The sequence below is a fragment of the Ruditapes philippinarum genome, unplaced genomic scaffold (assembly GCF_026571515.1).
Source record: "Ruditapes philippinarum isolate M1 unplaced genomic scaffold, ASM2657151v2 ctg4518_1_1_1_1, whole genome shotgun sequence".
Lineage (NCBI taxonomy): Eukaryota > Metazoa > Mollusca > Bivalvia > Venerida > Veneridae > Ruditapes > Ruditapes philippinarum.
This window is the reverse complement of record NW_026861253.1, coordinates 318,064-335,499: the sequence shown is the minus strand read 5'-3', so window position 1 is coordinate 335,499 and position 17,436 is coordinate 318,064. Positions and strand designations below refer to the sequence as shown.

At 33.1% G+C, this 17,436-nt stretch overlaps 2 protein-coding genes across 2 annotated transcripts; both read left to right on the top strand.

Annotated features, from left to right (window-relative positions):
- The first annotated feature begins 649 nt into the window (after positions 1 to 649).
- On the top strand, positions 650 to 2,659 carry LOC132715052 (A disintegrin and metalloproteinase with thrombospondin motifs 6-like). The gene is made up of 3 exons (XM_060698026.1): positions 650 to 822; positions 1,271 to 1,424; positions 2,498 to 2,659. Exons 1-3 carry the CDS (start codon positions 673 to 675, stop codon positions 2,623 to 2,625), a joined length of 432 nt encoding a protein of 143 aa, XP_060554009.1. The 5' UTR covers positions 650 to 672; the 3' UTR covers positions 2,626 to 2,659.
- Positions 2,660 to 13,458: 10,799 nt separating this feature from the next.
- On the top strand, positions 13,459 to 15,663 carry LOC132715053 (A disintegrin and metalloproteinase with thrombospondin motifs 6-like). Its single transcript, XM_060698027.1, has 3 exons — positions 13,459 to 13,631; positions 14,062 to 14,215; positions 15,373 to 15,663. Exons 1-3 carry the CDS (start codon positions 13,482 to 13,484, stop codon positions 15,498 to 15,500), a joined length of 432 nt encoding a protein of 143 aa, XP_060554010.1. The 5' UTR covers positions 13,459 to 13,481; the 3' UTR covers positions 15,501 to 15,663.
- The last annotated feature ends 1,773 nt before the right edge of the window (positions 15,664 to 17,436 follow it).

The following is a 17,436-nucleotide window of genomic DNA, read 5'->3' as shown; positions in this document are numbered from 1 at the left end:
ATTTGTATATTTATTTGATATTTTCGGATTGTATATGCTCATCCATTATATCACACTTGGTTTCAGGTTTCAGCTTCCTACCTTCTGATTTAACGAAGATATTAATGATTGTGTGACGACAATAAGGCTCCCATGATTGTGTGACGACAATAAGGCTCCCATGATTGTGTGACGGCAATAAGGCTTCCATGATTGTGTGACGGCAATAAGGCTCCGCTGACTGAAACGTCAAAAAAAAGATACATAATTGACTTTGCATTAATATTGTTTGTTTTATTTCGTGTTTTATATATCACAATTGTGTTCAATTTTATATTGTACTATGAAATGTTTCTAACGGAAAAAAACTATTAATATAGTTAAGCTAAGAATGTATAATGGAAGTTCAGTTCTTACACTTGACAGTGAAAAAAATGCGCATTAACATTAATCCATCGTCGTCATCATCATCATCATCATCATCATCACCATCATCAACATCGTCATCATCATTATCAAGTCCATTATCATTAGTATTATAATCTTTAGGTCTATAATTATTATTTTTTTATCATTATAACTAGTAGTAGTAGTTGTAGTATCATTGTTAATTTGTTAATAATATCATAATTTATCATTATTATTGTTATTATTATTTTTCTTCAGTGTTCTAAGCGATGTGGCCGAGGAGAAATGGTCCGCCATGTGTACTGTATGACCAACGATAAAGGCATGTATCTCGACGACAGCGAGTGTGAGACGAGTAAAAAGCCTGCAACCATTGCCACATGTGTCAAAATGGCATGCCCCCAACCTCAGTGGTTCGTCCATGATTGGACTCAGGTAGGCTAGCAACATGGCACACAATTACATGCCACCAGCCACAGTGGTTTGTCAGTTATAGACCTAAATTAAGGAAGAAAAGTATGTCAAAAGAGGTTATCCCTTATCAAAGATGTTCATGCATGAAATAACTCGAGCACATTAATTAATGTTTAAAAAAAATATATTTCGTGTCATTTGGTTTTATTTAGAATCATTCTCATCTTTTAATTCTACAAATATTCTAACACAGAATTACAAAAAAAATGTTTCGGTGCATTAGCTGAAAAAAAGTTCATTTCAGCTTTTATTTTTTAATATACTACATATTGATCGTTGTTTTTTATGGTTCTAAGCAATTATCACAACATGTTGTTAGCATGGTTTTATGCATTGCTCGTTGTTTATATGGTTTAATGCATTGCTCGTTGTTTATATGGTTTGATGCATTGCTCGTTGTTTTATACAGTGTGCTGGCCGTTGCGAGGAAGGATGGCAACGACGTCAGGTCGAGTGTAAAACCCACGATGGTGATAGGAGTGAACAGTGTGATCCGAACAGTCGTCCTATAGATGCTAGGAGGTGTGACATTTCCTGTGAGGAGGAGCTAGCTACACAGGATGGTATGTATTTTCCGAAACACTTTCTAGGTCTGGCAATCAATAGGCAAAGCAGCTTCTCAAACTAAGTTTGTGCAATCTTTTATTAAAAGTAAAAATTCAGTAGAAATTTCCTAAATGTTAATGAATTTCTGCTATAAAAGTAATTAACCTTAACTTGAGCGTAATGTCATAAACTCTGTAAAATATTGCCGAGGTAAATTATGTACCAGTTTAATTCTTTCATTGTTCCTTCATATTGTATAAAGTTTTTACTATCTAGTTTCTTAAAAAGATATATATTCATATTGTAGATTGTATTCTAAGAAAATATATAATAAAAAAATGATGTACTATGAAATTTTCGTATTGTACTTTTTACTAAGAATTCTTGTTTTTGTTTTAAAGAAGTTATTTAAAGCTGAAGATGAAGCCAAAATATTTTAAGAAAATCGAACTTGAGAAAAACAATACCATGATTTTAAAGTGACATTATGGTCATATTTTCAGTCAAGTTGAGCTGAATTGACTTTGTATTTCAAAAGATGGACTGTCAAAATGATGTTTGACCAACATTTGATATTGAAAAATGTTTAAGATGAATTTATAAATCTGACTAAAATTTAAGAGACTGCCTCACTCTTTTTTTTATAAACTAAGCGTTCTAGGTAAATTCTAATGGATATTTCCAGAAATTTCGTTTGGATCAGTGCGTTTTATTTATTGTTTATGTGAACTTAATTATTAAATTAAAAGGAATTATGGTAAAATGAAAACTTATTTTGGTCTTCACCCGTTCACTTACTATATACCCCTGAATGGGCATAATGTCACTTTAAGAAAAGAAGGCCTAAAAATATTCAATATAAAAGTAATTACGTCCATGTTATGTGCGATTTATGACCGATTTTGCAGTATTTTTCACTTTATTTCTACTGCATTACTAGGACAGTAAGGAGGAACGCAGTAAGAGTGTTTTTTTTGGCATATTTTGACATATTTTCAAAATTTTCATGAAAATAAGCACGAATCTGGAGGCGTGCTGCTTTTATTTGAATTGTACACAAATAGCATGTGATATCTTCTTATGATTTCAGAATGCATTGACAACTATAATTTTGCGTATTGTCCGCTGGTGTTGAAGTTTCGATTTTGTGACAGAGAATATTTCTTGAAGATGTGCTGCAAAACTTGCCATATATCCGGTGCTGCCGGCTATAGTTGATATTAAATCATTTGTAGGTCGAACATTTATATAACCAGTTAGACACTGTGAAAGATATGTATTTTCGTAATACTTCTTAATTTTATTCTATAACACTTTATCATTGTATACGCTTGGGTCTTGGCTGATTTTCATGTTATTTTTTTCTCATAATAAACTTAATAAACAAAAAAGCTTCTTTTCTATAACATATAACATGATTTGAAAAATTCGAGTTTTGAAGTACAAACGTAAAGCACACAGAGTTCCTATTACTTTAATTGGCTGATTTTAGTACCAAATCTGGTCTATCCTTGATTTATTCCCTTCAGTAAAGACAAAGCGTTTTGTCACATAGATAAAACTCAAATAAAAAAAATGAACAAATCATTGATGTTCTTATGCAGATCAGTGCTATATGTATCAAGACTAATTATGGTCAAACATAAGACTTAGTCACATATCTATATGAATGAGCCCATCTTTAGGTCCGGGTAGATAACTAACATCATAATTATTCCGGGAACTAGAGATACGGGTCATCAACTTTTTTATACATTTAGATTCAGACAGAGACCAAAAAATATTAAATATAAAGCAGATACACCAACATGCAAGCTTAGCACAATAATTCGTTCCTTAATTCACACGGTTAAAAAGCTTTCCCAGTTTCATATTCACCGGTACTCAAAAGTATAATTATTAAATAAGAAATTATAACAACGGCTACATTGTAAATAATACATAAAATATAAAGAATTCAGACAAACCGCAATCGGTTAAGGTTCAATCAGGTCCTTATACGTCATACATTACACTCTAAATAACAATAAACAAACAATCATGCAACTAAACAGACGATATAAAGATCCAAAACCTTATACTGATTCAAATGAATCACAACTAGAATTGAACCAATGAATGTGATAAGAAGATAGCGTTTACTAAGTAATATAGTGTATACAAAACAGCACAAACAAAATTAGCACAAGTATGACATAAAGAATAGCATGATTATTGCGTCGCACTTCAGCTATGCGACTGCAAAAACCGGGATAACATGATGATGATCATAATAATCATCTCCCTTGGACAAGGTTCCTCTAGCAGCTAGTCAAGACTTAGGTCAGCAAAAGACCTATCAAAGTCTGTAAAATCACTGCTCAGGAAATCCTGTAATATCAAGTCTGTTTATAATGACGAAAGAATCCGCTAGATTTATCAAAGCTGTCACACCGCCCCATCCCCCGAGTCAAACCTGAACTAGCAACAGGCCGAGCGAGTCCGGTGTCCATGATAGGCTGGGTCCCTGTGTATATTGGACTTATCCAACTATGTTATATCATATATTTAAAAAAAATAACTATGTGAAACAACTGTCTGACCTAATGTACTACGTAAAAGTACCAGGATTTTGAATGGTATCTCAAATAGAGGGGGTCGAGAGTACAGTACGTGTAGCAGTTGTTAGACATCGAGTACTAATTCTATAATAGCGAGACACTGCATGTATTACAATATAAGTACTCAATTTAAAAATTAACTAGAAGAAATGGATAATAACCCCGCTTAGGATCGGACAAAGCGTCATAAGATTATCACCCAAAACCGAGGTCAGCTGCCATAACGAATGAGACAATCTCCTTGGTACAAAGAGCTATCCGATATGACTTCGAACCATATCAATGAAATAAAATAATAATTAATACTCCATTATAAGTTCAATACAAGTAGAGCAACAAGATCGAGATTGAGTACCTATTTATCACACTTATATATATGTATAGGATTAACAAGAGTGGCACTCACTCCCAAATGTGTCACAATCACAATGACACACTTAAATTCCCTTTGGACTATCTTATATCTACATAATCTTCTATTTTTTAATAAGATGATCACAGTGACACAATCCTTTCAAATAAGAACGTACATACACCCCGATTTGTTCTATGTTCAGAATTTTTTCTCAGCATTTATCCTATATCGATAAAATGGCTTAAGTGTCCGATTGTTAGCGATGGAATAGTATTCTATAAGTGTGATTATAAGACCACCGTATGAATATGAATCTAGCAGAGCTTGGTTATATGACGCGACCTCCTCCACATTATTTCCAAATCTAGAATTTTAGTATATAAGAATTTTCAACAGATAATGTGGTCTGGTGCATTATTTTTAATTTAGGTATATGGAACGTCAATTCTCTCAGTTTTAATTAATGTGTGGTTAAGATCCCAAATATTCCATCAGTTTTGTTGTGCGTCGACATAAATTCATTTAAATTAGAGGGTGAGAAGAATAGTTTCTGTTTACAGTCAATATAATACACGTTTAAAACCAATATACTACCAACGAAAACACATCAAATTGTACACCTGTACTAGCAGATTAATCAATAAAAAAACATATTAAATTACAGTTTAACACATTAATCAGGGAAGTATAGCACCAGCGTTGCTATGCGACGCTCGTCGTGTGTACAAAAATATAGTAACAAAATTGGCAAGCAGTACAAAACCATCAGTTAAGGCATACAAAAACCATATAAGATTTGGAGAGTTTTAGTAGTTTCTTCTATTCTAAATACAATCTAACATCTCAGCCATAAAACCATGACAGAATGTTGAGAAAGGTAATGCTTCTCAAATTTTAAACGAAACATTAATACAATGTGTTACGAACTGAAGGACACAGGTTTCATAAGTTTCGAAGTATCTAAAGTGACATGAAGTAACAATTCGAAAATTCAAAACAATTAACAAATCAATTTTAGCAAATCATCTTTTTAGCAATGACAATAAAACATATGAATTATGAAGTGTATTAACAACAACACTCTGTTCGTGAGATAAATTAAAGAAGACCTAGAAGTTACCGGAGATTTGTATGAAACTCATCACGTCTCTACAGAAAGAAAAAAAATAACTGTAAGTAAAAATCTATGAAATTAAATTAATAAACAAAAATATAATAATAATATGATAATAAATTATCAAATATGAAATAAATAAAAATAACATAAATTAGATTAATAACCGAACAACAAGACTAACAAACATACAACACAAGATATGAAAGAAAATACGCCAAATATAAAAATATCCTGTTCCTTAACATGACCTACCAAAGAACAATAATGCAACAATACCCACTTTAACCAGAATGCAGATATATCCACAGTCATTTACTAAGGTACACAACTTTGTTCCAGACATGTCCTTAAGAAGATTCAATCTTATTGTAACATACCTTACGACTACGAATCAAACAATCCTATAAATAGTTTGCAGTATATATTCATCATTCGCCACCTATGAACATACTATTTACAATTCTAATCTGACATTAATGTAACTTCATATATTAAATCACTTGTAGCACGGTTTTTAGCTGCAAAATCACTTCAGATTGTTTGTCATCTTTAAAGATTGCTTATTGACCTAATTTCGAAATGTACGATACATACAACGGATTCTAGCTTAAATGAATAAAAGATATATAACTAAATAAATGAGCATAAACCATTAATTAAGATCCATTAGATAATAATATTAAATGACCATTCGTGTCTAAACCTTCTAGCTTGCTATAAGTAAGAACAATTCAAAATCATAATTAACGAAGCAATAAAAGCGCAGACTATTGCAATGTCAATATCAGGTTCATGTCATTTTATGGATCGAAAGCCCATCGAAGCAGATAGGCTTACACAGGTCAACCCAAACTACAATTTTTGTGACAGGTCCGGACTGTAAGGATGACGATAGCTGGAAATGTGGTGAAGGTCCACGTCATCGAGCATGTAAATCGAAATGATGAAAACAAAAAAAAACAAAAAAGTGACCAACAAGTATTGTTATTGTTGTTTAAAAAGCATCTCCTATAACATGCTTTATATCTTAAATCAAATTCTATGACAAAAATAAGATTCTTATTTACTATCCGGGAGTGAAAATTGACAAAAAAGCAATTCTAATCATTCCTTATTAATGACTTAATTATCAATGATGTTAGCTGTAATCTAGCAACAATTTTCTTTGCAAGTTGACGTAGTAAATATAAGCTAATAAGAGTAACGAAATATTAATAGCAGGATCTTTCAAACTAAAAGTAAGATCATGAGAATAAAGCCCACAGGATGAATTTCAGGTATTTAGTATCATATCCTGAGTAATTAAATTGTGCATACAATGAAATCTAAATTATAAACAAACAACTAGTTTAGCCTCACGCACCCTTTGAAATGAAGCAACTGCAATGAAATATAGAAATCAAAGTAACGAAAGTTAGTATATGAATACATGAAATGATCAATTGGAGTGATATATTAAAGGAAAACTATAAATAACGAGCATTTGATAACTTGAAAACACAAGTTGTGTCATTCTCTTGATGCCACTTATAAAAGATAAGCGCAAATACACAGAAATCAAAGTGCTGATAAGATAAATAAGCAGAGATAAATGCATACCATTGCCAGTGTAATTCGAATATCTCGAACACAAACTTTGTATATCTTTGTGAATGTCGTAAACAAGGAACGCTTGGTGTGATCACATTTCCAAATACAACTTGCCAAAATGAATCTATTTAGTGTAGCAGCTAATTATGATGTACGCATATCGAAAGATGAAGCACCGTGACGTCCGAACTGCAAATGGTATACCATATTTATGGAATATCTCCTATAGAGTTATAACCCTAGTAAAATCGCACCAAAATCCTCTACCACATTTTTATGCATACCCGTGAACATTTTTATCGTATATACATTCAATAGTAGTAAAAAATTAACGGAACGGCAATGAAACAGGAATGATCGTACAGGAAACAACAGATTCTTGAAAATGTAAATATAAAACAGGAACTCAATTGTGCAGCAATTACCATTTTTAACAAACTTATTTATTTTACGTGTCTTATACACGAGATGCGAAATAGAATTTAATTCTTAGATGTTATCAACAGCGCGATCTTTATCAAAGGCATAAGATACAGCAGACACTATACAATTTCCGTTGTAATTAGTATAACTATAATTCTATATCCACAATATAGCTTCTCGAACAGTGTCTCCCATGCATTAACCAGTTAGAAAACAGTTAGCATCACAAACTTCTCCACGTTGCCCGAAAAAAGAAAAATAGACTAAATTGTCTCCAACTCGCATTAAAACCTCTAGTAAAACTAGAACGCTATATTCAGATTACCATGTGCTAACAAAATCTGTCTTGTTCTCTACACGTGTACACTTTCAATAACTTTTGTAAATCTTCTAAAAGTTTTATAAAGTTTTTTTATACTTACTTTGAACAAACGTTAAAGAAACAGAGCCTTGGATCCAAAATATATACATCTTGAAGAGGATAAACAGATTCAGAAAGAATTCCATTGGAAAGTAAGTGTATAAATATTCTATCATTGATTGTACTCAGAAATGATAATCGCTGGGCAGTTGCAAATGAAAGACAAAAAGACCTGATATGAAAACATATAATGAATTTATTCTAGGAATATAAAGAATTTTGGAAGAATATCATTGTAATGAAAAGGTCTATACCGCACTTATTCTTAAGGTTAAACTGAGAAGGTTTAAAACCCCGAAGACATGTACTATTCATCATACCTGCTAACAATTCCGTCACGATCTTCTCTTATTGTAATGCTTGAATATTTTTCACTGTATAAAAAAGGATATATTCCGACAATATGTCTTCTTAAGCCCAAATTAAAAGAATGTAAGTAACAAAAGGAAATAGTAGCCCGCAGTACACAAACATACTCTACGATAAGTTATAAATATCCTGCACGGGTATGTAGTCCAGCCAAAATGCTAACTTCAGCATAATCAATGAATGATTACGCACAGGAAGCACCTGTATATATTCCTCAATGCTTTAATATGTATTTACTCAAATATAGCTTTTTAATATTTGGTGTACTTTTTTAATATTATCTAGATATCTATTTAACACTTTTAGTGTATAAAACGTAACATTTAATTGGTGCCAGTATAAACGATATGATGTTTAATCCAAACCAAACAATTAACTCGAAAAGCTTTACTCTATAATACCTTTAACTAGACCTAAAGAATTATAGCTCACAAAACTAAGTTAAGGGCAATGTTAGCCTTTTCACATAATTAGCCAGATGGAACCGAGCCAGAATCCGAACATAATAATTACCAATTTAAATTCGTCCTAGCACCGACACACGAAAAAATAACCACTAATATAAAAAGGAGTTCCAAAACGCTTCATACCGTCACTGCTGAGATAGTACTCTACCGGACACATCATCATGGTCACATATGAGTACTACATGTCATACATATTAGGTCTGATCATACTGATGATTGTATAAGCTACAATAAAAATAAATGAAGGACTAATTCTAACAGGTCAGAAAACACATTGATCTATAAAGACTGACATACGGTTTAAAGGATGGTGAGTGGGCAATACGACATGTACATATAACCATGCGATAAGTCTTCAGTGAGACGTCATCATATCGCCTGTCAATAAATAATACGACAACAAGTTCAGTGAGCACGAAAAATAATCGTGCTAACTATTGATAGACAACACATCATTAACCCGGCATCTGTAACTCTTAACTCGAATGAAAAACCATCTGTGATAAAAAAATTGAGAATAACGTATCGTGGTTACTTTGTTCTTATTATGTTTAAAAATAGTGAATGATGTTGCAATCGAGTTATTATCTTGATAACCATAAATATTATTGGAAAAGATACAAAACATTTATCAAATCAACTTTGAATAATAAAAAAAATTAGCTACGTCGTATGGTGTGATTTTGAACTTTGAATAGTAACGGATCTATTGTTTCAATGTCAGGTAACAGACCACAGTCAACATACTAAAGCTGTTTAGGCTACTGAATAAAGTATTTTGACACTCGTCTTCTCTTCTTTCCGAGTAGAGGAAACACATAGTTCTGTCTAAGAACTGAGTTAACAATTCATAACACAGATATATAATCCTTATTCAACAATTGGTTGTCTTTTAATAACTTCATCTATAAGACCAACAGAGAATATTTAAATACTAAAAATCAATAATATAAATTCCTAAGAAAAAATATCTGCTGCTGAAGTTTTATAATTTTGAGTATTCAGTTATTGTTGGAACGGTTTCCTACAACAATGGTCAGCTGGAATATCAAGCCCTGTATTAAACTATCTTTCGTTATTACAAGTTACAAGCAAGTGCATTGGTGACTTTTCTTTTGCAAATTTCACTCTTTTGCTTAGCATTCGTCTAGCACAATTTCCTGCTAGTGAGACTTAAGTTATGCCGACTATTTTCGATATAATCAATATTTTGAGTTAATATAGGAGCGCATAGTTATAGTTTTATTAGTACTCAGAGGTACAATCTCCTAAGGCAATCTTCCACCCTCGGAGCCTCTGATATAATTGAACACCTCCATGGGTGTTTTTTTCAATAGAATTCATCTCCGTACTTTGACAACAAAGTTCGTCCATTGGAAAACTAGTCTCGTTACCGCGAAGTTAGGAATTGACATCTTACTTGCAATCAGTATAAACCTGGTTGGCGCTCTGTCGGTCCTAAACCAAATCATAGGAATGGTGCCTTTATATGCTCTCTTCGTTTCAACAACCTATTCATATTTGAGTAGTCCATATGATTGGCCGCCTTATCATACACAAACTCTTGAGGCCACTCGGGCAGCCCGCCTACAAACTTCATCACTCAGCGCGACTCGCTGCTCGCACACGCGCACTCACCCACACGTCACACACACAAGACAGACCATCCTCTGTAGAAATTGTCAGAGTTTCAATACCACAAATCTACCCTAGGCGGCGTTTAAGTGACTCATCAAACATGCTGAATTTACTGCGAAGTCTCCTGTAACTATCGTAATCCTACTCCATATAAATACCTATGGATGTCCTTTATATGTTCTTTTCATTCTCTAATATAGTCTTTACTACTGATTTGTGCATCATAATTTGTGTTTTATTTTTTTTTAACTTTTCAGAATATGTGATACGTTCCTGTGTATTTAATCTATTAGAAATGGCTAATAAGACAATCTCGATTAGTTTTGATTTAAATTGTTTAATGTGAATTTGACATGCGACACTCATGTATGACTGATATTTCATTAAGGACCTGCTAACATACATATTTCGAGTTCCAAAGGAAAGTTAATTCATCCTCTATATAGTTTTCAGAATTTTGCATTTCAAAAATGCCATATATTAATCTGACCCGTTAATCCATTCGCCAAATAGAAAGGTAAATTAGAAAGATTTGAAAACCTAAATTTCCCTTTTGCCAACTACATAATTAATTTCTATGGACACATCAAAGGGAGAAACATATCTGCTCACCGTTGGAATACCCATATCAGTAATCTGAACTGAAACCTAAATGCCTAAACATTCAACTTATCCACGCTAAGTCTTTGTAATCAATTTGATATTATTTTTGTAAATAATGGAGACTACGAATATATGCTAAGAGGAACCAGCGATGGTGAACTTTACAGTATTGAGGTCAATATGCATCTACTAAACTAATGTGGGAATATATATATTCATCCATTAGATGTTGAATAGGCACACATATGCCAAAGACTCTCATAAGTGAACAACTGAAACGTGATAAATTTACTCCGTGATGTGGTATGATTTCTAACTAACAGTTGTCAGAGTAATCACTCTTTTTCTCATAATTATAACCAGTTAACCAACTGACTCATACAATTTTTTGTCGCCCTTTAAGTCTTTACCCAAAACCGAATTCGGTTATTCCCACATTTCCTTTATTGCTGCCCTCCTTATATCCCTTTTTACAAATAATCGTCTCTTGGAGTCTCTGCAAAGCCCATGAGATTAATACCATTCTCACAATGCCGATTGTTCGTGATTATGAAAAAAACAGACACAAGTATTACAAAAAAAGGACGGCGATAGTTCTCAAAATACAATTCCAGAGCTAAATCCAAGTGAGCCTGATTCTTGCTAAACTTTTGGTAAAGAAATTAATCTAGAAGATAAGTGATACGTCAATCCGGTAGGAGGTAGTCGGAGTTAGATCATTGAGTAATAACCTTAAGCTACCTAGAATCGCTTATAAAGAGAATATTTGTACGAATTGACTGACCCAGATAATCCGTGTGCAACATTCTCCTCGTAATAACATAGTCGAATACGTTTCTCATTTTACAAAGTAGCGTACAAAGTCAGCAGGGAGAATGAACTTGATGTGAAAAGGAGAGACCAGACTTTGTTCATCCGCAAGAATTGGGATTTGTACGGCAACATATTTGCAGGTTCTGTTCGTGCTACATTAGAATATACTGAAGTAAGATATCTATATACCTTATAAGCAACATCATATAAAACCATCTACAAGTTGACTCTTGAGCAGATATGCACACATAATAATTTGATCGGTTGAGAGATCATGCTGTACCTTTTGAACTTGTTTGATAATCGCCGATGTATGTATTACTGCTAGTGCCACGTGACAGTAAAGAGCAGCAATAAAGAATGTGGAAATACAGAAACTCATCGTTTTGTAAAGACTTAAAGCGTAAATGTGTGGTTGTTTGGTACTTATTTGGTACAAAGTCCGATTTATACAGTATGTAATATTTCGTTTCTACAAAGTATTTTCAAAAGTCTTGAGGTAATCATAAAAAGGACATGCTCAATACATGAATCCAACGTCTTTAAGACATTAATTTGATAAACATATCTTCTAATTACAAGGAGCAGGACGTGAAGTGGTTGCACATTTGGTTCAAGCAAGTCAAATGGTTGCAAACGTGACAGAATGTCCTGTGAGTCATGAAAATATATAGCCCCAAAGATTATTTTCTTCTTGCAAGTGTATTTGTATATTTATTTGATATTTTCGGATTGTATATGCTCATCCATTATATCACACTTGGTTTCAGGTTTCAGCTTCCTACCTTCTGATTTAACGAAGATATTAATGATTGTGTGACGACAATAAGGCTCCCATGATTGTGTGACGACAATAAGGCTCCCATGATTGTGTGACGGCAATAAGGCTCCCATGATTGTGTGACGGCAATTAGGCTTCCATGATTGTGTGACGGCAATAAGGCTCCCAGGATTGTGTGACGGCAATAAGGCTCCCAGGATTGTATGACGGCAATAAGGCTCCATTAAAGTGTGACGGCAATAAGGCTTCCATGATTGTATGACGGCAATAAGGCTCCCAGGATTGTGTGACGGCAATAAGGCTCCCAGGATTGTATGACGGCAATAAGGCTCCCAGGATTGTGTGACGGCAATAAGGCTTCCATGATTGTATGACGGCAATAAGGCTCCCAGGATTGTGTGACGGCAATAAGGCTTCCATGATTGTGTGACGGCAATAAGGCTCCGCTGACTGAAACGTCAAACAAAAGATACATAATTGACTTTGCATTAATATTGTTTGTTTTATTTCGTGTTTTATATATCACAATTGTGTTCAATTTTATATTGTACTATGAAATGTTTCTAACGGAAAAAAAACTATTAATATAGTTAAGCTAAGAATGTATAATGGAAGTTCAGTTCTTACACTTGACAGTGAAAAAAATTCGCATTAACATTAATCCATCGTCGTCATCATCATCATCATCATCACCATCATCAACATCGTCATCATCATTATCAAGTCCATTATCATTAGTATTATAATCTTTAGGTCTATGATTATTATTTTTTTATCATTATAACTAGTAGTAGTAGTTGTAGTATCATTGTTAATTTGTTAATAATATCATAATTTATCATTATTATTGTTATTATTATTTTTCTTCAGTGTTCTAAGCGATGTGGCCGAGGAGAAATGGTCCGCCATGTGTACTGTATGACCAACAATAAAGGCATGTATCTCGACGACAGCGAGTGTGAGACTAGTAAAAAGCCTGCAACCATTGCCACATGTGTCAAAATGGCATGCCCTCAACCTCAGTGGTTCGTCCACGATTGGACTCAGGTAGGCTAGCAACATGGTACACAATTACATGCCACCAGGCACAGTGGTTTGTCAGTTATCGATCTAAATTAAGGAAGCAAAGTATGTAAAATTTAGGTTATCTCTTATCAAAAATGTTCGTGCATGAAATAACTCGAGCACATTAATGTTTTAAAAAAATATTTCGTGTCATTTGGTTTTATTTAGAATTCTACAAATATTCTAACACAGTATTACACAACAGTGCTTCGATGCTTTAGCTGAGAAAAAGATCATTTTATATTTTATTTTATTTTTAATACCCGGTAAACTACATATTGATCGTTGTTTTTTATGGTTTTATGCAGTTATCATTACATGTTGTTAGCATGGTTTTATGTATTGCTCCTTGTTTATATGGTTTTATGCATTGGTTTATATGGTTTAATGCATCGATCGTTGTTTTAAACAGTGTGCTGGCCGTTGTGAGGAAGGATGGCAACGACGTCAGGTCGAGTGTAAAACCCACGATGGCGATAGGAGTGAACAGTGTGATCCGAACAGTCGTCCTATAGATGCGAGGAGGTGTGACATGTCGTGCGAGGAGGAGCTAGCTACACAGGATGGTATGACCTTTTACTCTTAATAGTCGCAATTTTTCGTGGATGTCCGTGCATAGACAGATGTTAAAAATTGTAATTATTCAAATGTCGAAACTCTGGCTCAGTCTGGCCAATAATAGGAAAAGCAGCTTCTCAAACTAAGTTTGTGCTATATTTTATTTAAAGTATATTTAAAGTAAAGTTATTCAGTAAGAATTGCCTAGATATCATTAAATTTCTGCTATAAAAGTAATTTACCTAAAGTTAAACGTAATGTTATAAACTTTGGAAAAGATTGCTGAGCAAAGGTAAATTATGTACCAGTTGAATTCGTTTATTATTCCTTCATAGTGTATAAAGTTTTTACTATCTAGTTTCTAAAAAAAGATATCTTTTCATGCTGTATATTGTATTCTAAGAAGATTTATAATAAAAAATGATGTAACATGAAATTTTCGTATTGTACTTTTTACTAAGAATTCTTATTCTTGTTTTAAAGTAGTTATTTAAAGCTGAAGAAGAAGCCAAAATATTTTAAGAAAATCGAACTTGAGAAAAATTACCATGATTTTAAAGTGACATTATGGTCATATTTTCAGTCAAGTTGAGCTGAATTGACTTTGTATTTCAAAAGATGGACTGTCAAAATGGTGTTTGACCAACAGTTGATATTGAAAAATGCAAAGGATAAAATTATAAATCTGCCTAAAATTTAAAAAGACTGCCCCACTCTCTTTATAAACTAAGCGTTATAGGTAAATTCTAATGGATATGTACAGATATTTCGTTTGAATCAGTGCGTTTTATTTATTGTTTATGTGAACTTAATTATTAGATTAAAATTTTTTTTGGCAAAATGAAAACTTATGTTGATCTTCACCCGTTCACTTCCTGTATACCCTTGAATGGGCATAATGTCACTTTAAGTAAAGAAGGCCTAAAAATATTCAATATAAAAGTAATAATTTCCATGTTATGTGCGATTTATGACCTATTTTGCAGTATTTTTCACCTTATTTCTAATTCGTTACTAAGGCAGTAAGGACTAACGCAGTAAGAGCTTTTTTTGCATGTTTTGACATATTTTTAAAATTTTCATGAAAATTAACATAAATCTGGAGGCGTGGTGCTTTTATTTGAATTGTACACAAATAGCATGTGATATCTTCTTATGATTTCAGAATGCATTGACAACTACAATTTTGCGTATTGTCCGCTGGTGTTGAAGTTTCGATTTTGTGACAGAGAATATTTCTTGAAGATGTGCTGCAAGACTTGCCATATATCCGGTGCTGCCGGCTACAGTTGATATTAAAGCACTTGTAGGTCGAACATTTACATAACCAGTTAGACACTGTGAAAGATATGTATTTTGTCGTACTACTTCTTAATTTAAATCTATAAAACTGTATCATTGTATACGTTTGGGTCTTGGCTGATTTTCATGTTATTTTTTTCTCATAATAAATTTAAGAAACATAAAAGCTTCTTTTCTATAACATATCAAATGATTTGAAAAATTCGAGTTTTGTAGTACAAAAGTAAAGAACACAGGGTTCCTTTTACTGTAATCCGCTGATCTGGTCTGTCCTGGACTTGCTCTCTTCAGTAAAGATGAAGCGTTATGTCGCATAGATAAAACTCAAATAACAAAAATGAACAAGCATGATGTGTTTGTGCACTCATGTTTATCTAGACGACCTTTGGCCCCATATCTTTATGATGGCCCTCTTAGGGTCCGGAACAGATAACATCTTAATATCCGGTCTCGTAATCAAAGTATATCTAATTTCAGACATAGACAAAATGATAAAAATAATAGCATTATATCAATGAAAATATCTCGTTCCTTAATTCACCGGTAACAAATATCTATCTCGTTCCTTAATTTACCGGTTACAAATATCTCTTTCCTTATTTCACCGGTTACAAATATCTCGTTCCTGAATTCACCGGTAAACAATTTCTCGTTCCATAATTCACCGGTTACTCAAAAAGTATATTACTGAAGAAGTTAACTAACGGCTTTACAATGTAAATAATAAAATAAAATATATAAGAATTCAGACAAAGCAATCGGTTAAGGTTCTAAAGGCTTTCGTCACATTACCTTAACAAAACAATCTGCACTAAAACGATATAAGCAATATTATGTTAAGAAAATTGAAATAACCAATGTGTGTATGTACGTGTTACAGTATGTATCAAACAGAAAAAAACAAATAGCAAGGATAAGTGCATTATGCGCACTTGGTAGTGACCTGTAACTGAGATCTGATAGGATCTCCCTTGCCAGACGGGTTTCCTTGAGCTGTCGAGATCTTTTTCAGCAAAGCTATGCAATCTGTTGAAATCACTCTCAGGAAACCTTTAAATGAGCTGTTAAGACGTAGTCCGCTAAGATTTACAGCTGCACCGCTCCTAGCCCCCCCCTACCCCATCAACCCGACTGTAACAAGGCCGACATCCGTGCTTGATAGGCTGGTCCTTTTATATTTGGACTTCCAACTTGTTTTATCATTATTAAAAAAAAACTTGGGAAACAAACTTAACAATATGTAAACAATATCTCAAGAGTCAATAAATTTATTGTTAGAACACTAAAAATAATCAGTAAATTATAAATATTCTAGAAGAAATGAAATAACACGGTGGACAGCCATGACAAAGTCACTAAAATGAGACAATTCTGTCAGTTCCCAAGATAAAATAAATATAAAAATATTTATAAGTTAATACAATAATACATACATTGATATTTTCCTTAAATGATAGAAGAAAGTCACCAAGTTTACACCAACATTTAATGCACAACTTTTATAAGTCAGTGAAAGATTTCAACGTGTCAGTTTTTCAAAGATTATCAAAATAGCATGTGCATGAAAGATTCAAAGTGGAAAGACACCGTATGAAATCAGGCAGGCTATTTATATGCCACCTTCACCATTATTTCCAAAATTAAAATATAAAGAATTTTCAACAGATATTTGTGGGGTGCATTGATTTTATGTGTGGAAGGAACGCTCCCCAGTTTTATTTTGTGTAGGAAGCCATTCCAAAGTTATTGTGGGGTCCACATAATTATTTAAATTAGAGGGTGAAAAAAAGTTTCCGTATAATAAAATGTATTGTAAACCTATACAACAACAACAAATACACATCAATTGTACATTTTTCTAGAAGGAAAACGATTAAACATATTAAATACAGTTAGTTAACACTTAATCAGGAAGTATAGCACCCAG

What these genes read in the sequence shown, in the direction of transcription:
- LOC132715052 (XM_060698026.1), top strand. Translation starts at nt 673, where the DNA reads ATGGTCCGCCATGTGTACTGTATGACCAACGATAAAGGCATGTATCTC. An exon ending in TCGTCCATGATTGGACTCAG is followed by an intron (nt 823 to 1,270) that starts GTAGGCTAGCAA and finishes TGTTTTATACAG; the next exon opens with TGTGCTGGCCGTTGCGAGGA. An exon ending in GGAGCTAGCTACACAGGATG is followed by an intron (nt 1,425 to 2,497) that starts GTATGTATTTTC and finishes TTATGATTTCAG; the next exon opens with AATGCATTGACAACTATAAT.
- LOC132715053 (XM_060698027.1), top strand. Translation starts at nt 13,482, where the DNA reads ATGGTCCGCCATGTGTACTGTATGACCAACAATAAAGGCATGTATCTC. An exon ending in TCGTCCACGATTGGACTCAG is followed by an intron (nt 13,632 to 14,061) that starts GTAGGCTAGCAA and finishes TGTTTTAAACAG; the next exon opens with TGTGCTGGCCGTTGTGAGGA. An exon ending in GGAGCTAGCTACACAGGATG is followed by an intron (nt 14,216 to 15,372) that starts GTATGACCTTTT and finishes TTATGATTTCAG; the next exon opens with AATGCATTGACAACTACAAT.